Source organism: Carettochelys insculpta, chromosome 2 (genome assembly GCF_033958435.1).
Source record: "Carettochelys insculpta isolate YL-2023 chromosome 2, ASM3395843v1, whole genome shotgun sequence".
Classification (NCBI taxonomy): Eukaryota; Metazoa; Chordata; order Testudines; family Carettochelyidae; genus Carettochelys; species Carettochelys insculpta.
In genome coordinates, this window is record NC_134138.1 from 281,715,108 (window position 1) to 281,738,425 (window position 23,318).

General features: G+C 48.7%; 3 protein-coding genes across 11 annotated transcripts in view; all 3 read right to left on the reverse strand.

The window, feature by feature from the left end:
- Window positions 1-14,507, reverse strand: part of DRC11L (dynein regulatory complex subunit 11 like) — a 153,073-nt gene extending 138,566 nt beyond the window's left edge. For 6 of the 7 annotated variants that reach the window (XR_012644119.1, XM_074985410.1, XM_074985408.1 and 3 more), the window contains exons 1-2: window positions 14,489-14,507; window positions 13,032-13,359 (exon numbers count right to left, since the gene is read on the reverse strand). Coding sequence is in view for 5 of the 7 variants with exons in the window: in XM_074985410.1 (XP_074841511.1) it covers window positions 13,032-13,359; window positions 14,489-14,499 (339 nt within the window). In the remaining 2 variants the exon portion in view is untranslated. The remainder of the gene's footprint in view (window positions 1-13,031; window positions 13,360-14,488) is intronic. The other variant, XM_074985411.1, reaches the window with a different exon arrangement.
- A 565-nt stretch (window positions 14,508-15,072) lies between these two features.
- On the reverse strand, window positions 15,073-17,398 carry H2BK1 (H2B.K variant histone 1). Of its 2 annotated transcripts, none has more exons than XM_074985416.1 (2): window positions 17,285-17,398; window positions 15,073-16,153 (listed from the first exon to the last, which is right to left on the reverse strand). In XM_074985416.1, the coding sequence occupies exon 2, from the start codon at window positions 15,641-15,643 to the stop codon at window positions 15,155-15,157; it is 489 nt and encodes a 162-aa protein (XP_074841517.1). In that variant the 5' UTR covers window positions 15,644-16,153; window positions 17,285-17,398; the 3' UTR covers window positions 15,073-15,154. The 2 variants fall into 2 exon arrangements, with proteins under 2 accessions (XP_074841517.1, XP_074841518.1); XM_074985417.1 differs by lacking the exon at window positions 17,285-17,398 and adding an exon at window positions 16,732-16,851 and having other exon boundaries at window positions 15,073-15,391.
- Window positions 17,399-18,995: 1,597 nt separating this feature from the next.
- The window catches only part of ABCF2 (ATP binding cassette subfamily F member 2), a 30,908-nt gene continuing 26,585 nt past the window's right edge, over window positions 18,996-23,318 (reverse strand). Inside the window, exon 15 of one of the 2 annotated variants that reach the window (XM_074985413.1) lies at window positions 18,996-23,013. In XM_074985413.1, the coding sequence (XP_074841514.1) occupies window positions 22,876-23,013 (138 nt within the window). In that variant the 3' untranslated portion in view covers window positions 18,996-22,875. The remainder of the gene's footprint in view (window positions 23,014-23,318) is intronic. The other variant, XM_074985414.1, reaches the window with a different exon arrangement.

A 23,318-nucleotide genomic window follows, 5' to 3' on the forward strand; every position in this document is an offset into this window, starting at 1 on the left:
GAGTCCGCCCTGTGACCCTGTCTGCAGCTGTGCCTGGCACCCTTATTTTGATGTGTGCTACTTTGGCGTGTAGACGTACCCTCGCAGCGCCTATTTCGATGTGGTGCCGCGCAACGTCGAAGTTGAACATCGACGTTGCCAGCCCTGGAGGATGTGTAGACGTTATTCATTGAAATAGCCTATTTTGATGTTGCTACATCGAAATAAGCTATTTCGATGTTGGCTTCACGTGTAGACGTAGCCGGTGTCTGCTATAGACCACCAGATCAGAGCGATGAGGACTTCTTCAGAAAACTGAGAGAAGTTTCCAAATCACAGACCCTGGTTCTCATGGGAGACTTTAATCTGGACATTTGTTAGGAGCAGCACACAGACAATCCAGGAAGTTTTTGGAGAACATTAGAGATAAATTCTTGGTACAAGTACTGAAGGAACTAACCATGGGCTGTGCCCAACTGGACCTGCTGCTCACAAACAGGGAAGAACTAGTAAGAGAAATAGAAGTGGGTGGCAACCCAGACTGCAGTGATCACGAGATGGTAGATTACAGGATCTTGACAAAAGGAAGAAAGGGGAGCAGGAAAATACAGACCCTTGATTTCAAAAGAGCAGACTTTGAATTTCTTGAGAGAACTGATGGGCAGGATCCCTTGGAAAACAAAGATGAAGGGGAAGAGAGTTCAGGAGAACTGGCAATATTTTAAAACAAGTTTTGCTGAAGGCACAGGAACAAGGCATCCCACTACATAGTAAGAAATGCAAATATGGTAGGCAACCAGCTTGGCTTAACAGGGAAATCCTTGGTCAGCTTAAAATCAAAAAGGATTTGTATAAGAAATGGAAACGTGGACAGTTGACTAAGGAGGAGTATAAACATACAGCTGGTGAATGCCGGGCAGTAATCAGGAAAGTGAAAGCACAACTGGAACTGCAGCTGGCAAGGGATGTGAAGGGTAACGAAGGGTTTCTACCGGCATGTTTACAATAAGCAGGTTATCAGAGATGGTTTAGGACCGTTACTGAAAGAAAGAGTTAAGCTAGTGCCCGATGATGTAAGAAACGCTGAAGTATTCATTGCCCTTTTTTTTTTTTGCCTCAGTCTTGATGGACAACTCCTACACCACAGTGCCAGACAATGCACTACAGGAAGGTGAAGGGCAGCCTTTGGTGGGGAAAGAACGAGTTAAGAGTTATGCAGAAAAATTAGATGTACACACATACATGGGTCTGGATTTAATGCACCCAAGGGTACTGAGGGAATTGGCAGGTGTGATTGCTGACCCTTTGGCCATTATCTTTGAAGACTCTTGGAGATCAGGAGACATCCTGGATAACTGGAAAAAGGCAAATGTAGTGCCCGTCTTTAAAAATGGAAAGATGGAGAACCCAGGGAACTACAGACCGTTCAGACTTACGTCAATCCCTGTGAAAACAATGGAGGGGATCCTCAAGGAATCCATTTTGGAGCACTTGGAAGAGGGGAACATGATTAAAAGTAATCAACATGGATTCACCAAGGGCAAATTGTGCCTGACCAATCTGATTACTTCTATGATGAGATAACAGGCTCTGTGGACATGGGGAAGTCAGTGGATGTGATATACCGTGACTTCAGCAAAGCTTTTGATACAGTCTCCCATAACATTCTCGCCCATAAGCTGAGGAACTATGGTTTGGCTCCATGGACTATAAGGTGGATAGAAAGCTGGCTTGACAGTCAGGCCCAACGGGTAGTGGTCAATGGCTCAATATCTGGATGACGGTTGGTTTCAAGCCGAGTGCCCCAAGGCTCGGTTCTGGGGCCGGTGTTGTTCAACATCTTTATTAATGACCTGAATGAGGGACTGGATTGCACCCTCAGCAAGTTTGCAGACAACACTAAGCTGGGGGGAGACACAGATAAATTGGAGGGTAGAGATAGGATCTGGAGTGACCTGGATAAATTGGAGAACTGGGCCAAAAGAAATCTGATGCCGTTCAAAAAGGAGAAGTATAGAGTCCTGCACCTGGGGCAGAAGAATCCCAAGCATTGTTATAGGCTGGGGACTGACAGGCTAAGCAGCAGTAGAGTGGTAAAGGACCTAGGGGTTATGGTGGATGAAAGGCTGGATATGAGTAAACAGTGTGCCCTTGGAGCCAAGAAAGCTAATGGCATACTGGAGTGCATTAGGAGGAACACTGCAAGCAGATCTAGAGAAGTGGTGATTCCCCTCTATTCAGCACTGGTGAGGCCACATCTGGAATATTGTGTCCAGTTTTTGGCCCTTCAGTATAGAAAGGATATGGATGTGCTGGAGCAGGTTAAGTGGAGGGCAACAAAAATGTTTAAAGGGGGCTGGAGCACATGGCCTATGAGGAGAAGCTGAGGGATTTGGGCTTGTTTAGTTTACACAAGAGAAGACTGAGGGGTGATTTAATAGCAGCCTTCAGCTTCCTGAAGGGGATCTCTAAAGATGATGGGAAGAAATTGTTCAGTGGTGACAGATGGCAGAACAAGGAGCAATTGTCTGAAGTTACAGAAGGAGAGGTGTAGGTTGGAGATTAGGAAAAGCTACTTCACCAGGAGGGTGGTGAAGCATTGGAATGTGTTGTCTAGAGAGGTGGTGGAATCTCCATCCCTTGAGGTTTAAGTCCCAGCTTGACAAGGTCCTGGCTGTGATGACTTAGTTGGTTGATCCTGCTCAAAGCAGGAGGCTGGTCTAGATGACCTCCTGAGGTCCCTTCCAGCCCTATGATTCTAGGATACAAAAAGAGGCTAGGTTTGCATGGCATATGAGGAATTAGTACAAGAGGTAGTCCAAACACAAGATATGGTCTGCACCGTGGGTTAGTCAAATTTTTTCGTACCAAAACACACATGTACCGGCAATGATATCGCATTTTGGGTGCTTGTTACCAGCACACTTCAAATTGGTTCCTATGCCTTTTGGCCAACAAGCTGGGTTAGCACCCCTGCTGAAGCGCTCCCTCTCCTGCATACTTACAAGATCTTTCGATTAATTGTTTTCCCCCTCCTACAGAACATTACAACTGGACATACATAATTTGCTAACCAAAACAAGAAAAAGATCCTAATATCACATAGCCCTACTCACATCTCCTATCCCTATTCACATGGGAATCTTACATATAAGACCAATGCACCTAGTCTAATGATATATACACATTCTATATAAATCAGTCTGAAGCATTTAATCATTTATATGAAGGACTAAAAGCCCTTGTTCTCAAAAGACACACACAATGGCCAACGGCACCTCTTGTCATCAAACACATTTAACCCCACATTGCAGTTATGGTCACAGGCCTAACGTTCCCTGGGTTTCTGGGAGAATTTCTTCTGAGAGTGACATGAGTCAGTTTGCAAGGATTCAAGCTAAGATTTTTCCTGCTGTTGCCAGGAGGGAGATGCCACGATAGTTTCCACAGTCTGACTTATCCCCCTTCTTGATAAGACTGACCACCAGTGTGTCTCTGAAATCTTGTGGCATCTGCTCCCTTATCCCAGATCTTGAGAATCAAAAGGTAGAGCTGTTTGTGGAGCTCTGGTCCATTTTCTTTGAGGACTTCGGTGGAGATTCCTTCTAGTCCGGTTGCCTTGTTGAACATCATTGCTTTGATGGCAGCTTGGACCTCATTCAGGGTACGAAGTGTTGCAAGATCATCTCTAGGCAGTTGCTGAGGGATTGGTCATGGGATTCTAGGACCACGGTGGAGGGGTGGCTCAAGAGCTCATTACAGAACTCTGTCTTTCAGAGTTGGGCAATCTCCTTTGATCTCAGGACTGATTCCATAGTTTTAGTCTGTAAACAGCTTTGATAACAGTACAAGAGGTTTCTTCAATGCTGATGTCTGCGAGATGCTGGAGTTCATACCTTCTCAGCCCACCACTGGTTTTTTCAGAGTCCTTTTATGTTGCACTTCTGCCTTGGCATGCGCTTCTCTCTTCATAGTACAACTGATGTCGCTTTATCAGACTCTACCAGCTTTCCTTTTTGCCCCAATCAAGTGTTCAATTTCCACACTGTTCTCAAACCAGTCTTGATACTTCCTTGACTGGTAGCCAAGGGTTTCTCCACATGCACCAATGGTGGTATTTTTTGATTGACACCAGTGTTCTTCCACATCTAAATGGTGTGCTCTCAGCAGCTTCCTTTGGAGCGCTATCTGGAAATTGCTTTCTCTGATGGGGTCCTCCAAGCCTTGTACATTGATCTTTTGTCAGATAAGATTGTCACCAAGTGGTGAAGTCACAGGAAACCAAATTGCCACTGTGGATTGTATAAGATGGTGATCAGTCCAGCAGTCATCAACACTAGTTGCATGAGTAACAGAGAAAGCTGTGCTAGTCTATATACTATCAAAACAAAGCAGTAAAGTAGCACTTTAAAGACTAACAAAAAAAAATTTATTAGGTGAGCTTTCATTGGACGGACTCACTTCTTCAGACCATAGCCATACCAGAACAGACTCAATATTTAAGGCACAGAGAACCAAAAATAGTAATCAAGGTTGACAAATCAGAAAAATATTATCAAGGTGAACAAATCAGAGAGTAGAGGGGCAGGCGGGGAGAGTTAAGAATTAGATTAAGCCAAGTATGCAAAAGAGCCCCTATAATGACCCAGAAAAATTTGCAAACTGGTTCAAACCACGTGTTAATGTGCCGAATTTGAATATAAAAGAGTTCGGCAGCCTGTCTTTCAAAAATAGTGTGAAAATTCCTCTTCAGTAAGACGCAAACTCTTAAGTCATTAACAGAATGGCCCACTCCATTAACATGTCAGCTAACTGGTTTGTGGATCAGGAGTGTTTTTATATCTGTTTTGTGCCCATTAACACTTTGTCTAAGAGAGTTTGAAGTCTGTCCAATAGTTGCATGAGAAGGACATCACACTAATCCTGAGCTTGGACAATGACAATCTATGAGGTGCCAGTGTTTCGACCAAGGATGTTGCCATGAGGTCTTAAGTTTGTTTTTCTGGTGGAAGAGGGTGTTTGTGATGATGAGCTTGTCTTCCATGTATTTTGTAAGGGGCATCACTCGACTGCAGTTGCTCTTGCCCACTCCTTTCCCAGTGGTAGTCTGACAGAAATCTGGATTGTCACTTTGATGTGGTGAGTGGGCTTGTGTGTTCCAATGAATCTGAGAGTGATGCTGCACAGTGTCTCATGCTCCCAGCAGGGTCAGCCAGGGTGGCAAGACCAAGGGGAAGGGTCCAGATCAAGCATGATCTTAAGTCCTCAACAACAAGCAGAGGATAGCAAAGGGAGAAGGTGGATGAAGGCTGCAGCAGACAGGAGACTCCCAGTCAACCTTTAGATTCTACAGGCTTGCCACAGCATCTCCTCTAGGTAAGACCTGAGTTATGAACTGACCTAGAAATGCAGCTAGTCTCTTAGGATCCTCCTTTGACTTGGTGAGATTGTTTTCCATAACCTCTCATCTGTATAGGACGTGGGACTGTTTGTGTTACAGGAGGAGCTAGAGCATCTCAGGAAATTGCTTGTATGACTTCTTGCTAGACAATGTGGTGAACAGAAGTGTTGTTTGTGGCTGGTTTGCTGTGCCTTATAGCAGAGGACCCCAGTATTGGATCATGAGATGCCCTCTCTCTAAGCAATTAGCCCTTGAATTGATCCTATCAGCAGTGCCCCCCAGAAACCTGCTGTATTACACAGCCCTTATGGGCGCTCACAACAAACCTCTGCTCCTAAAAAGGGACTCTTCAGCAAAGCATGCCCATCCCATCCCACAGACCCCCAGATACCCTGCTTGCTACACACATGCCCCCAACAACACTACACTACCCCAATACATCAGCTCTGATGCACACCTCAGCCTCCAACAATTCAGATCAATGGCCATCCAGGATCCTATATATCCCCATTTTCCCCCCCACAGCAAACCCTCCCCCAATACCTCAGTCTGCAACTGCTTGCCCATTTCCTCAGGGCTTCCCTAACCTCTCGCTGCCCCTTCTCAGGATGGAGGGCTGCACTCCTCATTCTGGCTGCCCAGGGGTTCTGCTCACTCCCACAATCTACCTGTGTTCACACAACCACATGTCATTGAGACGACAAAGTGGTGTCATGACCTGGCACAGAAGTGCAGCACTACTCAGATGTAGCCCAGGAAGATGTTCATACATCTTGGAGGTTCAAACCTGAGTGGAACTGGAATCCAATAAATCTGGTTGCAATTCCACTTGCTTAATTGTGGCTCTGCTAGCCCATCCCCACATGGGAGATGAGTGGTTGGCCAGAGCCCCGAGTACTGTTGCAACCCCCCCCACACCTAGTTGCAACCCACTCAAATTTGGCCTGGCCTGCCCCATAATAGAGGAGCAGAAGAGCCAAATCTGAATGGTGCTAGACCCCCATGCATCCCATGCTGCACTGGAGCACACCACATCATCCTGAATTTCAGATGCTGGAGTCACTCTGTAGCACAGCTGGTGCAGTGTGAACTCTGGATAATGCAGACAGAGGGTGGTTTACCATTCCTCTGCTTGCTGTCTATCTTTAGGCAAACGGACAAAGTCTCCATCCAAAAGAAGCTCTTATTGAATCACTGAGTCACAAGCACTGACATGACCACTTGCATGAACTCTCGTCCATTTGGTTTCTTTGACCATGGGATTCTGTTTTGTGAACAGGGATTGCTGAGAAGAGACGGGATCCACGTCACTAAAAGAGGAAAGAGCATCTTTGCGCGCAGGCTTGCAAACCTAGTGAGGAGGGCTTTAAACCAGGTTTGTCGGGGGAAGGTGACAAGCCCAGAGGTAAGTAGGGAAGGAGGAGGGAACACTCAAGTGGGTTTCCTGGGTGAAGAAGAGAAAGTGGGCCAAATCGGCCCCTTCTCTAAGATGCTTGTACACTAATGCCAGAAGCCTGGGGAACAGACAGGAAGAATTAGAGGCCCTGGCAAAGTCACACAAGTATGAGGTCCTCGTTCTTATGGGAGACTAATCATCCAGACACATATTGGGAGACCAATACAGCAGCACACAGACAATCCAGGAAGTTTTTGGAAACTATTGGGGATAACTTCTTGGTTCAAGTGCTGAAGGAACCGACCAGGGGCCGTGCGCAACTTCATCTGTTGCTCACAAACAGGGAAGAACTAGTAGAAGAAATAGAAGTGGAGGGGGCGGACCTGGGCTGCAGCGACCATGAGATCGTAGATTTCAGGATCCTGATGAAAGGAAGAAGGGTGAGCAGTAACATACAGACCCTTGATTTCAGAACAGCAGACTTTGACTCCCTAAGAGACCGGATGACCAGGGTCCCTGGGGAAACAAAGATGAAGGGGAAAAGAGTTGAAGAGAACTGGAAGTATTTTAAAGAAGTCTTACTGAAGGCACAGGAACAAACAATCCCGCTGCGTAGTAAGAAATGCAAACATGGTAGGCAACCAGCTTGGCTTAACAGGGAAATCCTTAGTCAGCTTAAATTCAGAAAGGATGCATACAAGAAATGGAAACGTGGACAGTTGACTGAGGAGGAGTATAAACATATGGCTAGAGAATGCCGGGCAGTAATCAGGAAAGCAAAAGCACAATTGGAACTGCAGCTGGCAAGGGATGTGAAGAGTAACAAGAAGGGTTTCTACAGGCATCTGAACAATAAACGGGTTATCAGAGAACGTGCGGGGCCATTACTGGATGAGGGAGGTAACCTAGTGACAGATGATGTAGGAAAAGCTGAAGTACTCAATGCTTTTTTTTCCCTCAGTCTTCACAGACAAAGTCAACTTCCCAATGACGGTCCTAGATGATGCAGTACAGGAAGCTGGAGAGCAGCCATCTGTGGGGAAGGAACAAGTTCTGAGCTATCTAGAAAAACTAGATGTGCACGAGTCCTTGGGTCTGGATTTAATGCACCCCAGGGTACTAAGGGAAGTGGCAGAGGTCATTGCTGAACCTTAGGCCATTATCCTTGAAGACTCTTGGAAATCGGGGGAGATACCGGATGACTGGAAGAAGGCAAACGTAGTGCCCATCTTTAAAAAAGGAAACAATAACAATCCAGGGTACTACAGACCTGTCAGCCTTACCTCAATCCCTGGGAAAATAATGGAGGGAATCCTCAAGGAATCCATTTTGAAGCACTTGGAAGAGGGGAAAGTGATCAAAAGTAGCCAACATGGATTCACCAGGGGCAAGTCCTGCCTTACCAATCTGATCAGCTTCTATGACGACGTAACAAGCTCTGTGAACATGAGGAAGTCAGTGGATGTGATATACCTTGACTTCAGCAAGGCTTTTGATATGGACAAGAATGTTGTGGGAGACCATAAGTTAAGGAAATATGGATTGGATCCTTGGACTGTGTGATGGGGTTCAGGGGTCCCCATGCACTTCACCCCATCCGCTGGCAGGAGTGACTCTCACTCAGCAGGTACAACAGGAGGTTTATTAGGCAACAGATGCCCAGTTTCTCACAGAAGCTTCAGTACAGCAGTCATAGAAAGTCACTCCAACCTGTCCTGGGGAGAGGAGCCCGAGGGGTGCCCCTCTGGGGTGTAGCTTTTGGCTGGCTGCCTTCCAGCTCCCTCTCCCCCTAGCCTCTAACTGCTGCCTCTGATTCAAAACCAGCTCGACTCCACCCTCCTCTTTGTTCAGGGATGAGGTATTACCTGCCAGCCCAGGTTATAGCCCCAGGGTCATTCTTAGCCACTGGGAGCTGCTCTGCTTGTCTCACACATCCAGCCTGAGTCTCACACATGCACTCCCCCCACTCCATCACAGACTATAAGATGGATAGAAAGCTGGCTTGATACTCAGGCTCAACAGGTAGTGGTCAATGGCTCAATATCTGGATGGCGGTCTGTTTCAAGTGGAGTGCTGCAAGGCTCAGTTCTGGGGCCAGTGTTATTCAACATCTTTATTAATGACCTGGATGAGGGACTGGGTTGCACCCTGAGCAAGTTTGCAGATGACATAAACCTAGGGGGAGAGGTAGATACGTTGGAGGGTAGAGAGAAAATCCAGAGGGACCTGGATAAATTGGAGGACAGGACCAAAAGAAATCTGATGCGGTTCAATAAGGAGAAAGTGTAGAGTCCTGCACCTGGGGCGGAAGAATCCCAAACATTGTGACAGGCTGGGGACTGACTGGCTCAGCAGCAGTACGATGGAAAGGGACCAAGGGGTTATGGTGGATGAAGGGCTGGATACGAGTAAACAGCATACCCTTGTAGCCAAGAAAGCTAACGGCATACTGGGGTGCATTAGGAGGAGCATTTCGAGCAGATCTAGGGAAGTAGTTATTCCTCTTTATTCGGCACTGGTGAGGCCACATCTGGAATACTGTGTCCAGTTTTGGGCCCCCCACTATAAAAAGGATGTGGACTTGCTGGAGCAGGTTCAGCAAAGTGCAACAAAAATGATTAAGGGGCTGGAGCACAAGACCGATGAGGAGAGGCTGTGGGATTTGGGCTTGTTTAGTTAACAGAAGAGAAGACTTAGAGATGATTTAATAGCAGCCTTCAGATTCCTGAAGGGGAGCTCTAAAGAGGAGGGTGAGAAATTGTTCTCAGCCGTGTCAGATACCAGAACAAGGAGCAATGGTCTGAAGTTGGAGAGAAAGGTGTAGGTTAGATATTAGGAAAAACTTCACCAGGTGGGTGGCGAAGCATTTGAATGTGTTGCCTAGAAGAGTGGTGGATTCTCCATCCCTTCAGGTTTTCAAGTCCTGGCTGGACAAGGTCCTGGCTGGGATGACTTAGTAGGGGTTGATCCTGCTTGAAGCAGGGGGCTGGACTAGATGACCTCCTGAGGTCCCTTCCAGCCCTATGATTCTGTGAGGTGATTGCAATAACGGAGACTTTGTGGGACAATTCGCATAACTGGAGCACAGTCATGAAGGTTATAAATGGTTTAGGAAGGACAGACGGGGAGAAAAGGAGGAGGAGTTGCGCTCTATGTGAGGGAGCAGTGTGATTGCTCAGAGCTCCAGTATGAGGAAGGAGAAAATCCAGTTGAGCGTCTTTGGGTTAAGCTTAGAGGTGGAAGTAACAGAGGTGATGTTGTAGTTGGTGTCTGTTATAGGCCGCCAGATCAGGGAGAGGAGATAGATGAGGCTTTCTTGCTGAAGGCACAGGAACAAACAATCCCGCTGCGTAGTAAGAAATGCAAACATGGTAGGCAACCAGCTTGGCTTAACAGGGAAATCCTTAGTCAGCTTAAATTCAAAAAGGATGCATACAAGAAATGGAAACCTGGACAGTTGACTAAGGAGGAGTATAAACAAACATACGGCTGGAGAATGCCGGGCAGTAACCAGGAAAGCGAAAGCACAATTGGAACTGCAGCTGGCAAGGGATGTGAAGAGTAACAAGAAGGGTTTCTACAGGCATGTGAACAATAAATGGGCTATCAGAGAAGGTGTGGGGCCATTACTGGATGAGGGAGGTAACCGAGTGACAGATGATGAAGGAAAAGCTGAAGTACTCAATGCTTTTTTTGCCTCAGTCTTCACGGACAAAGTCAACTTCCCCATGACGGTCCTAGTGATGCAGTATGGGAAGGTGGAGGGCAGCCATCTGTGGGGAAGGAACAAGTTCTGAGCTATCTAGAAAAACTAGATGTGCACAAGTCCATGGGTCTGGATTTAATGCACCCCAGAGTACTGAGGGAATTGGCAGAGGTCATTGCTGAATCTTTGGCCATTGTCCTTGAAGACTCTTGGAGATCAGGGGAGATACTGGAAGAAGGCAAACATAGTGACCATCTTTAAAAGAGGAAAGAAGGACAATCCAGGGAACTATAGACCCATCAGCCTTACCTCAACCCCTGGGAAAATAATGGAGGGAATCCTCAAGGAATCCATTTTGAAGCACTTGGAAGAGGGGAAAGTGATCAAAAGTAGCCAACATGGATTCACCAGGGGCAAGTTCTGCCTCACCAATCTAATTAGCTTCTATGACGAGGTAACAAGCTCTGTGGACATGGGGAAGTCAGTGGATGTGATATACCTTGACTTCAAAAAGGCTTTTGATATGGTCTCCCACAACATTCTTGTCCATAAGATAAGGAAATACGGATTGGATCCTTGGACTATAAGACGGATAGAAAGCTGGCTTGATGGTCGGGCCCAACAGGTAGTGGTCAATGGCTCAATATCTGGATGGCGGTCTGTTTCAAGCAGAGTGCCGCAAAGCTCAGTTCTGGGGCCGGTGTTATTCAACATCTTTATTAATGACCTGGATGAGGGACTGGGTTGCACCCTCAGGAAGTTTGCGGATGACACAAAACTAGGGGGAGAGGTAGATTTGTTGGAGGGTAGAGAGAGAATCCAGAGGGACCTGGATAAATTGGAGGACTGGGCCAAAAGAAAACTAATGCGGTTCAATAAGGAGAAGCGTAGAGTCCTGCACCTGGGGCGGAAGAATCCCAAACATTGTTACAGGCTGGGGACTGACTGGCTCAGCAGCAGTACGATGGAAATGGACCTAGGGGTTATGGTGGATGAAGGGCTAGATATGAGTAAACAGTGTGTCCTCGTAGCCAAGAAAGCTAACGGAATACTAGGGTGCATTAGGAGGAGCATTTCGAGCAGATCTAGGGAAGTAGTTATTCCTCTTTATTCGGCACTGGTGAGGCCACATCTGGAATATTGTGTCCAGTTTTGGGCCCCCCAGTATAAAAAGCATGTGGATTTGCTGGAGCACGTTCAGCGAAGGGCAACAAAAACGATTAAGGAGCTGGAGCACAAGACCTATGAGGAGAGGCTGAGGGATTTGGGCTTGTTTAGTTTACAGAAGAGAGGACTTAGAGGTGATTTAATAGCAGTCTTCAACTTCCTGAAAGGGAGCTCTGAAAAGGAGGGTCAGAAACTGTTCTCAGTGGTGTCAGATGACAGAACAAGGAGTAACTGTCAGAAGTTGAAGAGGGAAAGGTGTAGGTTGGATATTAGGAAAAACTACTTCACCAAGCGGGTGGTGAAGCTCTGGAATGCGTTGCCTAGAGAGGTGGTGGATTCTCCATCCCTTGGAGTTAAGTCCTGGCTGGACAAGGTCCTGGCTGGGATGACTTAGTGGGGGTTGATCCTGCTTGAAGCAGGGGGCTGGACTAGATGACCTCCTGAGTTCCCTTCCAGCCCTATGATTCTGTGAACCAGCTACAGCCGATCCAATCATGACAACACATTGGGAAAGAAGAGATCCCCACAACTGCAGCCCATTCAAATGGTGGAGCGCAGGAGGGGCAGGCGGAGGGAGTAGAACTGATCACTCAAGGAGCACACAGGCTTCATTCCAGAGAGGCCTATGACATTGCTCAGCCTATAACCACAACAGCGTGGTGGAAACAGGGCATAATCCAATCTGAAGTGAGGTCACCCCTGGGTTTTCACTCTGGGAAATTGCCCGTCACTTGCAAAGAGTGTCCAGAGAGGCAGGGAAGAGATCACACACCCAGATCACACCTGAGCTGACTTCAGATTAGAACATTTCTTATCAGGAAATTCAGTATCTTCTTGCATATTATCCAGATGCCTGAGTCTGGTATATTATCAAAATCTCCTCTCTTCACATTCTTTGCTATATGTTAGCATTGGCCACCATTGTTCAGAGTGACTGACCCCAGTGGGGTCAGTATCTGCCCTGCGGGGCTACATGCCTTTTGCAGAGATAACCCCAGTGCAGACCATGTATCCCAGTGACAGTCTCCTATCACGTAATAGCAGTGTGCCACCCCCACAAAACACCACTCCACTGCACCCTACCAATATTGCCCCACCCTGTGCCAGCAGAATCCATTCCAACGCTCCTTCATCCAGTACTACAACACTGCTACTTTGCTACTCCACACCAGCACAGGACAGCCCAGCAACATTGCAACCCAACCTAGGGCAGCACAGTGATGAATTCAGTACTGATCAACCCCAGTTCCATGAACATCTCCCAGTCCCGTGGCCAGTTCACAGCACATCTCATGCCAAGATGCTGCATCCCAAAGGCATTGTTCCCAGGTACCCACAGACCAAGGGGAACCCCCACCCATTGCCCCCCAGACCCCTCTCACTGGGGTGAGCTTGAGGTCCTGAAGCACATCATCCATGTAGTGATACTCCGAGAGTTCTGTTTCCACCATCTCATTCTTAAGCTCCAGCACCCGGCCCATCACCCCATCAAGCACATGCTGTAGCACCAGACGCTTCTGAGGATGCACTATCTGGTCATAGCAGGTCTCCAGGGAACGCAGGATCTGCGTGTAGCGCAGGAACAGGGTGGCCAACATATGGAATAAAAGCCTCCGGTCCTTCTCAGTCTGCAGGGGCTGAGATGGCAGTTCCTGCCCCAGAAGGTCCTTTAGGGAAGCCTGAGACTCAAGCCACATCTTTGTGTAGGTGCTAGAGAGAAAACACAGTATCTCCTGGGTGAAGGAGCCAAAGATGTGGCCACCTACCAGCTTGGACACTGGGGCTTGAGTGCCCTCTTTTCTCCCCCCTGAGAGCAACAACTCTGTCAAGAAAGACTCCACTCTGGGGCCTATGGGCTGGTCAGCACAGAAGTCACATGCAACTGCTGCAGGTTTAATTCAACAGCTGGGTAATATCTTTGTACAGACGGCCACTGCCATGTCCTACCACCACACAGCTCAGAGCCACCCCCACCCCAAAGTCAGACAACTGACCAGAAACAGACTGTCTGCTTCACCAGCTCCCCCCATCCCCCCACCAAATCAGGGCCCACATGCTGTACTGATTCCCCTCCAGGCTGTAGTGTCCTCAAATGCCTCCCCACCTCTCCTCAGTGCCTGCATCCATGCACTGCACTGACCCCACCCCACCACCCCCCAATGCCCCCCATTACCCACACCCATGCACTGCACTGACCCACCCCACCATGCCACTCCACCCCCTTACCTGCTCCCAGACTACCCACACCCATGCACTGCCCCACCCCCCCTACCCACACTGCACTGACCCACTCCCGCATGCCCCTCTGAGCCCCCCCATTACCCACACCTACGCACTGCACTGACCCACCCCACCCCACCATGCCGCTCCACCCCTCATTACCCACTCCCACACACTGCACTGGCCCCACCCCACCATGCCACTCCACCCCCTTACCCACTCCCACGCACTGCACTGACCCACCCCCAGGTTACCCACAGCCATGCACTTCCCCACCCCCCCCTTACCCACACTGCACTGACCCACCCCACCATGCCCCTCAGCCCCCCCATTACCCGCACCCAGGCACTGCACTGACCCCACCCCCCCAAGCCGCTGCTCCAACCCCCGCCCCCCCATTACCCACACCCCGGCGCTGCACTGACCCCCCCCAATTACCCACACCCCGGCGCTGCACTGACACCCCCCCCCCCATTACCCACACCCCGGCGCTGCAGACACCCCCCCCCCCCCATTACCCACACCCCGGCGCTGCACTGCCCCACCCCACCCTGCCGCACGGCTCTCCCAGAGCCCCCGATCCGGGCGGCCCCACGCCCCACCCGCTGCCGGGCCTCACCGGCTGGACATGGCCCCGACGCGCGCGCCCTTCCCGCCAGACTGCCCCGCCCCCGCTTTGTCCCGTCACCCTGGCAGCCAAACCCCGCCCTCCCGTGACCGCTCCCGTTCCCATGGGGACGATAGAACGCTGGCGAGCCGCACCTGCCGCGTGGGCGGGGACGGGGCTGCTGCGCCAGGTAGGGCTCCCGTTCCCCTGGGGACAGTGGAACACGCGGGCGGGGAGGGGTGCGGGGCTGCGCGCGCACGCACGCACACACACAGGCGGTCACACACACACACGCGGGCGGGGAGGGGTGCGGGGCTGCGCGCGCACACACACACACACACACACACGGGCGGGGAGGGGGGCGGGGCGGGGCTGCGCGCGCGCGCACACACACACACAGGCGGTCACACACACACGCGGGCGGGGAGGGGTGCGGGGCTGCGCGCGCACGCACGCACGCACACACACAGGCGGTCACACACACACACACGCGGGCGGGGAGGGGTGCGGGGCTGCGCGCGCACACACACACACACACACACACACACACACGGGCGGGGAGGGGGGCGGGGCGGGGCTGCGCGCGCGCGCACACACACACAGGCGGTCACCGCCGCGGCAGAGCTTGCACGCTTTATTCCAGGGCTAGGAACGGGCAGGGGCGCCTGGGCCCTCCCGTCACTTGCTGCTGGTGTACTTCGTGACGGCTTTGGTGCCCTCCGACACGGCGTGCTTGGCCAGCTCCCCCGGCAGCAGCAGGCGGACGGCAGTCTGCACCTCGCGGCTGGTGATGGTGGAGCGCTTGTTGTACTGCGCTAGACGGGAGGCCTCGGTAGCAATGCGCTCGAAGACATCGTTCACAAAGGAGTTCATGATGCTCATTGCCTTAGAGGAGATGCCAGTGTCGGGGTGAACCTGGTAAGCAAGGGAACTGTGTGAGGCGGGGTCAAGTCCAGCATACCCTCCTCCCCATCCCACCTCCGAGCCTGCCTCTGTCCCTTCCCCTGCACCAGGGGAGCTGCAGGAAAGGGAGGGATCGCATGGCAGGCTGAAGGGGCATTTCTGATCCACTGAAGGAAGCTGACTCAGGAAAAAAAGTGTAAGACACTTTGAGCCTAAGAAGGGCACCACACCTTCCTTCATCCATGTTCCAGCTGGATTTGTCATCCATACCTCATTGCAACTCCACTGTCAGCAGACCACTCTCAGGCTGTTGACTGATCAGGATTACAGCAATAGCCACAGGCCCAGCTCCAGGGTCAGAGCTTGTGCTCCAGGAAGTCTCTGGGCCAGAGCATACCCTTCTTGGGAATGCAGATAACAGCTGGTGGTGCGACAGCATCGTTTGCGTGTGGACTCCACACAGATATCCAGCCTCATGGGCAGGATTGAGGAAGAGCACTCATAACCCAGGGATCAACACAACCCCCACTAGGGACCTCTCAGCTATTACTCACTTCTCCCAGACCACTCTGGGTCAGACTGCAGAGCCAAGGAAGAGAGCCATCACCAGGACTTGGCCATAGGAGCCCAGGAGAGCCATAAATACCAGCTCCCTCCCCCAATGTCTGTGTAGAGGAATTCCCAAAAGCCTCAGTACTGGTTCTTCCTCTCTTGAATGTACAGGCATCGCATATCCTGGGCTATGGGAGGGACAGCCCTTGTCTTCTCAGAACCCTGGAGACAACACAGGAATTCTGCACTCATCTGTGGCTCATTGTTTCAAAGCTACTAATGGATGGGAGGAGCTAATGGACTGCCCCAGAAACAGGTGTTTTTTGATAAAGGTGATTAAGCCCAGAAGGTAGTGGAGATGTGTAAAGACACCATAGAGGCATTGGTCAAAATGTGATAGTTGCAGGGTGTGCCAGGAGAGCTGGGCTTCACCAGGTAATCCCAGGCTCTTAGTCTAGTGCAGATGAAAGAGGGCTGGAGTATCAGCACTAGAAACAAAACCCTGGGAAAAGCAGCTGATAGTAACACACCTGTCCAAGATCCCCACTGAAGATGGCCTGAGGCATAGGATCTTGCAGACCCTATGCCTCTTGAGAGACTCCCTTCAGTTAGTTCATAACCTGAGACTTTAGAAGGTTGGAGTCATACACATTGTGCTCAGAAGCAAAACTAGTTCTCCCCCCTACCACCAAATAATCTTCCTCTGAGAATCCCACCCCACCTGCAAGGGTAACAACACAGTGTTCAGAAGTGAGTCTGTGCTTAGAGTAGCCAGATAGGATAAGAAGCCCTTTGCTCACCTGTTTCAGCACTTTGTAGATATAGACTGAGTAAGTCTCCCGCCTCTTCACCTTCCGCTTAGATTTCTTGTCCCCAGAAACTGGGGCTCGGCCTCGCTTGTTCCCAATATCTGCACTCATTCCTAATCTCTCTCTACAATCACCATAGGACAGAGAGCAACAAACCCCAGATGCCCCCTCCCTGTGGGATGGTTATATAGTAAGGGTATCACCTGACACAGGTGAGACCACTAAGAAGGGGAGGAGCTCCCAGGAGTGAATCCACCAAGCAATTCTTCCTTGAGAGTCCTACAAGCCCAGAGAAGAACTCAGAGGAAACCAGTTTGGTTCATTAAAATTGTATTGTGCTGGCAAACTGTCAAAGTCTAACAAAGGCAGAGCCCTGAGTCCCTCTTGGAAACACAGGTTCCACCCACCCAGCATAAGGCCAAAGATTGGAAATTAGGCCCCAATAGACCCAAGATACATCTGCACTGGATGTTGGAGAATTGTCCCCTAGATCTATCCTTGCTTAGCTGGAAGATGGCAAATCATAACAGAAGGATCAACCAACCTTTTCCCAAGAGCTGCTGGAACCAGCTGGTGCTGAGGTACGTGAATGCTCTGCTGGGCCAAGTAATAGGCACTGTCACCCCCATTGCTTAGCAGAAGGAAGGAAACATTGAACCTATAGTAGTTGAAAAATGGCAGTGTAAGCCAAAGTAACCCATCCTTAGTCCAAACTAGCTCAGGCTCCTGTCTGGAGTCACATCCCACTCACACAAATGGGACACGTTGCAGAGACTGGGATGAACTTGGCAGTGGTAGTACTTCCATGGACGTTCCTGCTCTCTGGCACCAGCATGAATCCCTTCACCATAAGCGGGATATGCAGGGCTGACACAGGGGATGAGGCGAGTTATCCTGGGCATGAATCTGAGAGCAAAAAGTAGTGGTAGAAATCAGGAGGCACAAAGTAGAGTCTTAACCAAGAGCAGCATGATAGAAAAGTTACTCACTTCATGCAGTAATGATGGTTCGTCAAGCTGTGGCCCCCTGTGGGTGCTTTACAATAGGTGTTGGGCTCGCCCAGCACCACAGGATGGAGACTTTTCTTAGCAGCACTCAGTGAGGCTGCACATGCACTAGCCCAGCACACACTGTTCACACCACTAGGGATAGTATGCCCAATCTTAATCTCCCCTCAGTTACTTCATTGACACCCTATGTCTATTGCACCAAGTAGAGGGGAGGCAAGTGGGTTGCGAAGCACTCACAGGGACACACATCTCGAAGAACCATTCTTACTCCTCTTTCGAGTGCTGTCTCCATGGGTGCTCCATGGTAGGTGTTTGTAGAACAGTACCTCCTGCTTGGATGGTGAGTTTCCATTTGGCGCATCTACTGTGGACAGTACTGCTTTACCTACTGCCAAATCTTCATCTGTATGAGATTGTATTGCATAGTGTATCCTGAAGTTGTGGTTAGAGGACCATATGGCTGCATGACATATGTCCTGTAAGGGCACTCCTTTAGAAAGGCTTTCAGTGTTGCTAATAATCTTGTAGAATATGCTCTTGGAAATGTCAGCAGAGTTTTATTTTGAATAGATTAGCACTGCACTATTATCATGACTAGATTTTATACTGGATATGGAACTCATTTTGTGTGTCCGTTATATCTATTGGCACCAAATATCATGTCGGGGGGGCCATGAGCTATCTAGTGAAATCTTAGGATGCCCTGAAGCTATGTATGCTACTTATATGTCTGTGCTCTGTTTGTAGGTAGAGTTATAGGTTTTAGCTCTGTAGTTGTATTAGAAATGTGTTAGTGCTAAGATTCTGGCTTCCCATCCGCATCTGGCTGGAGGAGTCAATGTCAATTTAGTGTTGGGAAAGGGGTTGGAAGCACATGAGAGCCTGGCTCTAGCAGTTAGTAAAAGATGTCAGTGCTAGACCCCATCTTTGCCAGGGATGGGAGAAGTTGTTTAGTAAGAACCTTTTCCCAGGGCTCACAGTAGTCTATCAGCAGGCGGTCTTGAGTCCAGCCTGGTGGATGGTGCACATAAAAATTAGGAGTTGGTCAGTATCAGGATTTCTGCTTGGCTAGAAGCCACATGTGGATCGTATGTGACACTTAGCTGCTCCACAATAGGCGGTGTGTCTCCACCTGAGCCAGACTTGCATTACAGCTCGCAAACTGTGTAGATAAAAATAACTGGTATGGAATGGACTTCTGGAAGGCATTTCACTGGGTGCCATAGGCCATTCTGATGAAAAAAAACAGAATTACACAAAATTACAATGGCACATACTAAATGGATTAAAAACTGGCAAAGTAACAGGTCTCAAAATGTAACTAAACAGGAAACTATCACTCAGAGGGTGTGATTTAATCCATAGCGGAACAGCTTGAAAGGGAGTGACTGAGAGAATCTGCCTCCAAATACAGTATACCCCCGAAACCAACCTCATGACTTTGAGTTGTGCCTAACTTGCATTAACACAAGAACAACTCGAAGCTGCTCTGCGGCTGTCTGCCCACCAGGATCCCCGAGCTGGAGGAAGCCCGCTGGGCAGATAGCTATGCTGCTGCAGCCAACAGAGGGGATCTGGTTCCTGGAGCCTGGTTCCCAGCTCTCTACCTCACTATAGAAGCCAGGAAACTGACTAGCACTGGTAGGGGTCAGTTTCCAGGCTGCAGCCCCTGGAGCAGATGCAGGAGCCAGGCTGCTCTCTGGTCCCTGGCTCCCCGGCCTTGCACTGGAAAATTGACTTATGCAGGGGTTGCAAGAACACAACCCCTGTGTATGTTGGGGGTCTACTGTATCCCATAGCTCCTTGGCTCACGTACTTTTTTGGGTGTTCAAATCCTTTCTCCAACTCTGGCAGAGTGTGTGTTAAGGCAAGGGAAATTGACCTAAGGCTCTCCCACCTACCATGTGAGTGCTCTAATCGCACCCTCCCCCCGCCCCGCTGACTGCTTTGAATGAAAATACTTCCAACAGGGTAGCCAGGAAATTCCCTGAGGCCTGGACACAGGTGCCTGATGAGGAATGGCCTTGATGGTTCATCTCATTGGCATCTCCCCTAAATTCCATGCTGGCTTTCACTGACTGCATTCGTAGGTTCCCATTTCTTCTTGTTCATATGACCCTGTGCACTTAACTCAGGCTTTGGGGATTAGAGTGTTGTTCCTGTGATTTCCTAGACCCTGTGACACTCAGCAGTGCAATGTCCAAGTACTTTTGTAGATTTCACCCAAGGAGCTCAAACTATTAAGTTTAACCAATAGAAATTTAAGGGGTCATGATTAAAATCTGTCAGTATCTCCTTGGAAGGGGCTCATCAATGTAGCAATGCTACAAGAACCACCAATGGCTAAAAGTTGAATTTAGACATTCAAACTAGCACTAATGTACATATTTTTAACAGCAAGGTTTATTAACCAGCAGAACAACTTACTACACATTGTGGTGGATTCTCCATCATGTGGAAATCTTTAAATCAGGGATGGATAGTTTGCTATTAGACATGCTCTAGTTTGAAGAGGAATTCGTGCCAGAAAGCTGGAGATGGCTAGCCTAGGTAGGCATGGTCAAGAGAGCTGGACTAGCAAACCTCTTGAGATCCCTTCCTAAAGCCTGTGTGATGGAGGTGGCCAGACTGGCTGATAATAGCAGTGCCTTCTAGCCTTTTAATCTATGCCCATTAATTTACTGAACTCTAACTCAGTCAAGCTGGGTTGTCTATAGCTGTTATGCAATGTCCAGAAGGCATACGAGATGTGCACCTTCAAGAGTGAGCATCAAATGCCTTCCACAAGGTGGCTTGCTAGAGCCATTAGAGAGCCTTCTGGTGTCTAATTGCCTAAAGCAGCCCTTTGCTGCCAGCAGCTGTTTGTCCCTAGCCTAACAGCTACACGACAGTCACAAGTGAGGTGCAACTGGTTGCTCACCCTACATTTGGGACAGTTATTCTGAATCATATTGATACAGTGTTTTCATGAATTAGAAAGCATTCTCTTCCTTCTCGCTTCCCCTCAGCTGCTCCTAAAGCCCTACTGCCCCTCTTCTGAAGATGGCTGTTCAGCATGATAAACCACTGATCCTGTCATGTAGTTAACCAGTTTAATTCCTAAGGCAATGATACAAGTGACATTTTGACCATTCCAACAGGCTGTCTGCTGAGTCCAGAGAAAAGATGCCCAGAAACATCTGGCCACCTTACAAGTCTGTTGAATGAGACTTGGTGTAACTGAGAATCCACTAGAGCTCCTGGAAAAGTTCTGATAAGTTTCCCTCCCTGATGATAATTTGTCTTAGTTCAGCCCCCAAGTCCTTTGATCTCAGCCTGCCGTTGTCTGCTAGATCCAAGAGACACCTGGCATCAGAAATCCATTTGCCCATAGAGGTAGTTGTAAACCATGGTCAAGTCACCTCTGAAACACCTGAGCTTTTGACACTAAGGTTTCCAGCTCTCAAGTCATTTGTGAACTTGTCCAAAAACTTTGTCTTGAGAATGTTGACAGCAGAAATGAACAGGCACACCCCAGGAGCTCATATTTTCACCATTGCTTCAACTCCCTTCCACAGTCACTTCTTTCCAAGATCCAGCTCCCCAGGCTATTATATGTGACCTCTGTTCATTGTTAGTTGATGTATGACCTTGAATTTGGTGATGCAGAAAGAGTTCAGATACAGGACAGCAATTTATGTAACTCAAAGAATGCTGGGTAACTAACCTATTGTCTTCCCCCCCATCCCCAAACTTCATCATGTGCAAGTTTCCTCAGCAGTGATTTTATGGTTTCTTCTGGATCAGTGAAAGACATGGAATAGCTGGGTGAAAACAGCTCACTGCAGGATCACACTAGATAATTAGCTATTTACAACAAGAAAGCTAGTATCATGTTTAGTTTTTTTCATGTGTCCCCTTGCGTGCCTGATATGTAGAATACGAACACAGCTACGGCTATCAAAAGCAAAATTACAAGCTTTTCTTCCTTGCTGTGTAGGTTGCAGGTTATTTGGCTCCTGAGCTTTTTACCATGGAAGCAGCCTTTGTAGAGGTAAAGATTTTAAACTTCTTTACTTTTAACTAATTTCTTTCACTCACTGAATTGTACACGTACAACAAATTATTACCCTATTCTGGAAAGTAGCATAGCCTGTTTGCTCAGGCTGAAAAGAAAAGCACTGATTCTCTTCCATGAGCCTGTGAGAAAATGAGGCACTAAGACTGGATTTTGGCTTATTTTCAGCCCCAATAGTAACAGAGAATTGCCCAGACCAAGAAACAATCTTGCCTACCTGAAAAAGCTGCATTCTGAGATTGAGCTAAGTCAAGAAAATAAAGGCATAAGTATCCTGAAAAGTACAGAATTGTAAATTAACATTTGTTTATTTCATACCTAAAATGAATGTTACTATTGCATTGACTCACCTCAGTGCCTCTGAAGCAGTTACCCCTAATTGCCTCTCCCCACAACTTGCATTATTTGTACTGGAAGACTCCGATCCTGTAAAAGGGGAGCAGGGGTATTGTTGCCATGAGGAAAGATACCGGCATTTGCTACAGGACAGGGTACTGATGGGGCCCTGTGTCATGCACTAATAACACAAGATGCTCAGCACCAGTTAAGAGGGCTGGTTCCATGCTCTCATACCCATTGCACCTCAAAACGGGAGGAAGGAAAGCATGTGAGCGTTCTTCCCTCTTTATTGACTGATGGATTTTTAGGTAGATCTGGTAATTACACTGTTAAATAATCAAAAAAAAAAAAACAAAACAAAAAACCCACAAGGCCTGAGGTGCTTGAAGTGATGGGTGAGAAGAGGAGCTAAGGTCTCCATGTGTGTATCACAGCAGTAGGGTTTCCTGACTTGCAATCACCGTGACTCCAGCGTATTGGAGTGGAAAGTCTGTTGTAAGATGGGACACCATCCACCTGTAGATATATTTGCCTGAGCACAGTCAGATGAGAAGGGAAGTGTTTGTCCAGATGTGAAGATACAGGAGGGTCAAGGAGAAGCAATATTGCGGCAACGCTAAAGAGAACCACGGAGATAGCAGCAGAGTCTGATTCCAGTCAGCAGGAGGGTGTGTCAGGCTGTCCACTTGTCAGTCTTGAGGGAGAGCACCTGACTGACCCCTCAAGACATCACACATTGTGGGTCTTTTTCGTGAGCTGTGGCTCCTCATCCACTAGTTTTGACTTGAGATGTTCCTTGTAAGCAAGGATGTCACCCTGCCACTTTGTGATTGTCTGCTTTTCACAAACCCAGATCTCCTGGGCAACCTGAAAAACACAGAAAGGTGGTCCTTACTGCAGAGAAGCACGAGGCTTGGGCTCTGCCGCTTCCCCTTCGTCCCCCAATGGGAGCCCAGGCTTCCTTACCCAATTTTGTCCAGCCAAAGCAGGCAAGGTTTTGCAGCTGCCAGCAGTTCACTAACAGCTAAATACATTTTTAGTCATTACACCAGATTAAGCAATCACTATAACAATCTCAATGAGGAATTTGTGCATTTGGTCTAGCTAAACTGGGTCTGGTAGAGATGCCCACCACACACAACTTACTGAGAAAAGTGCTTAGCAAACCCCTT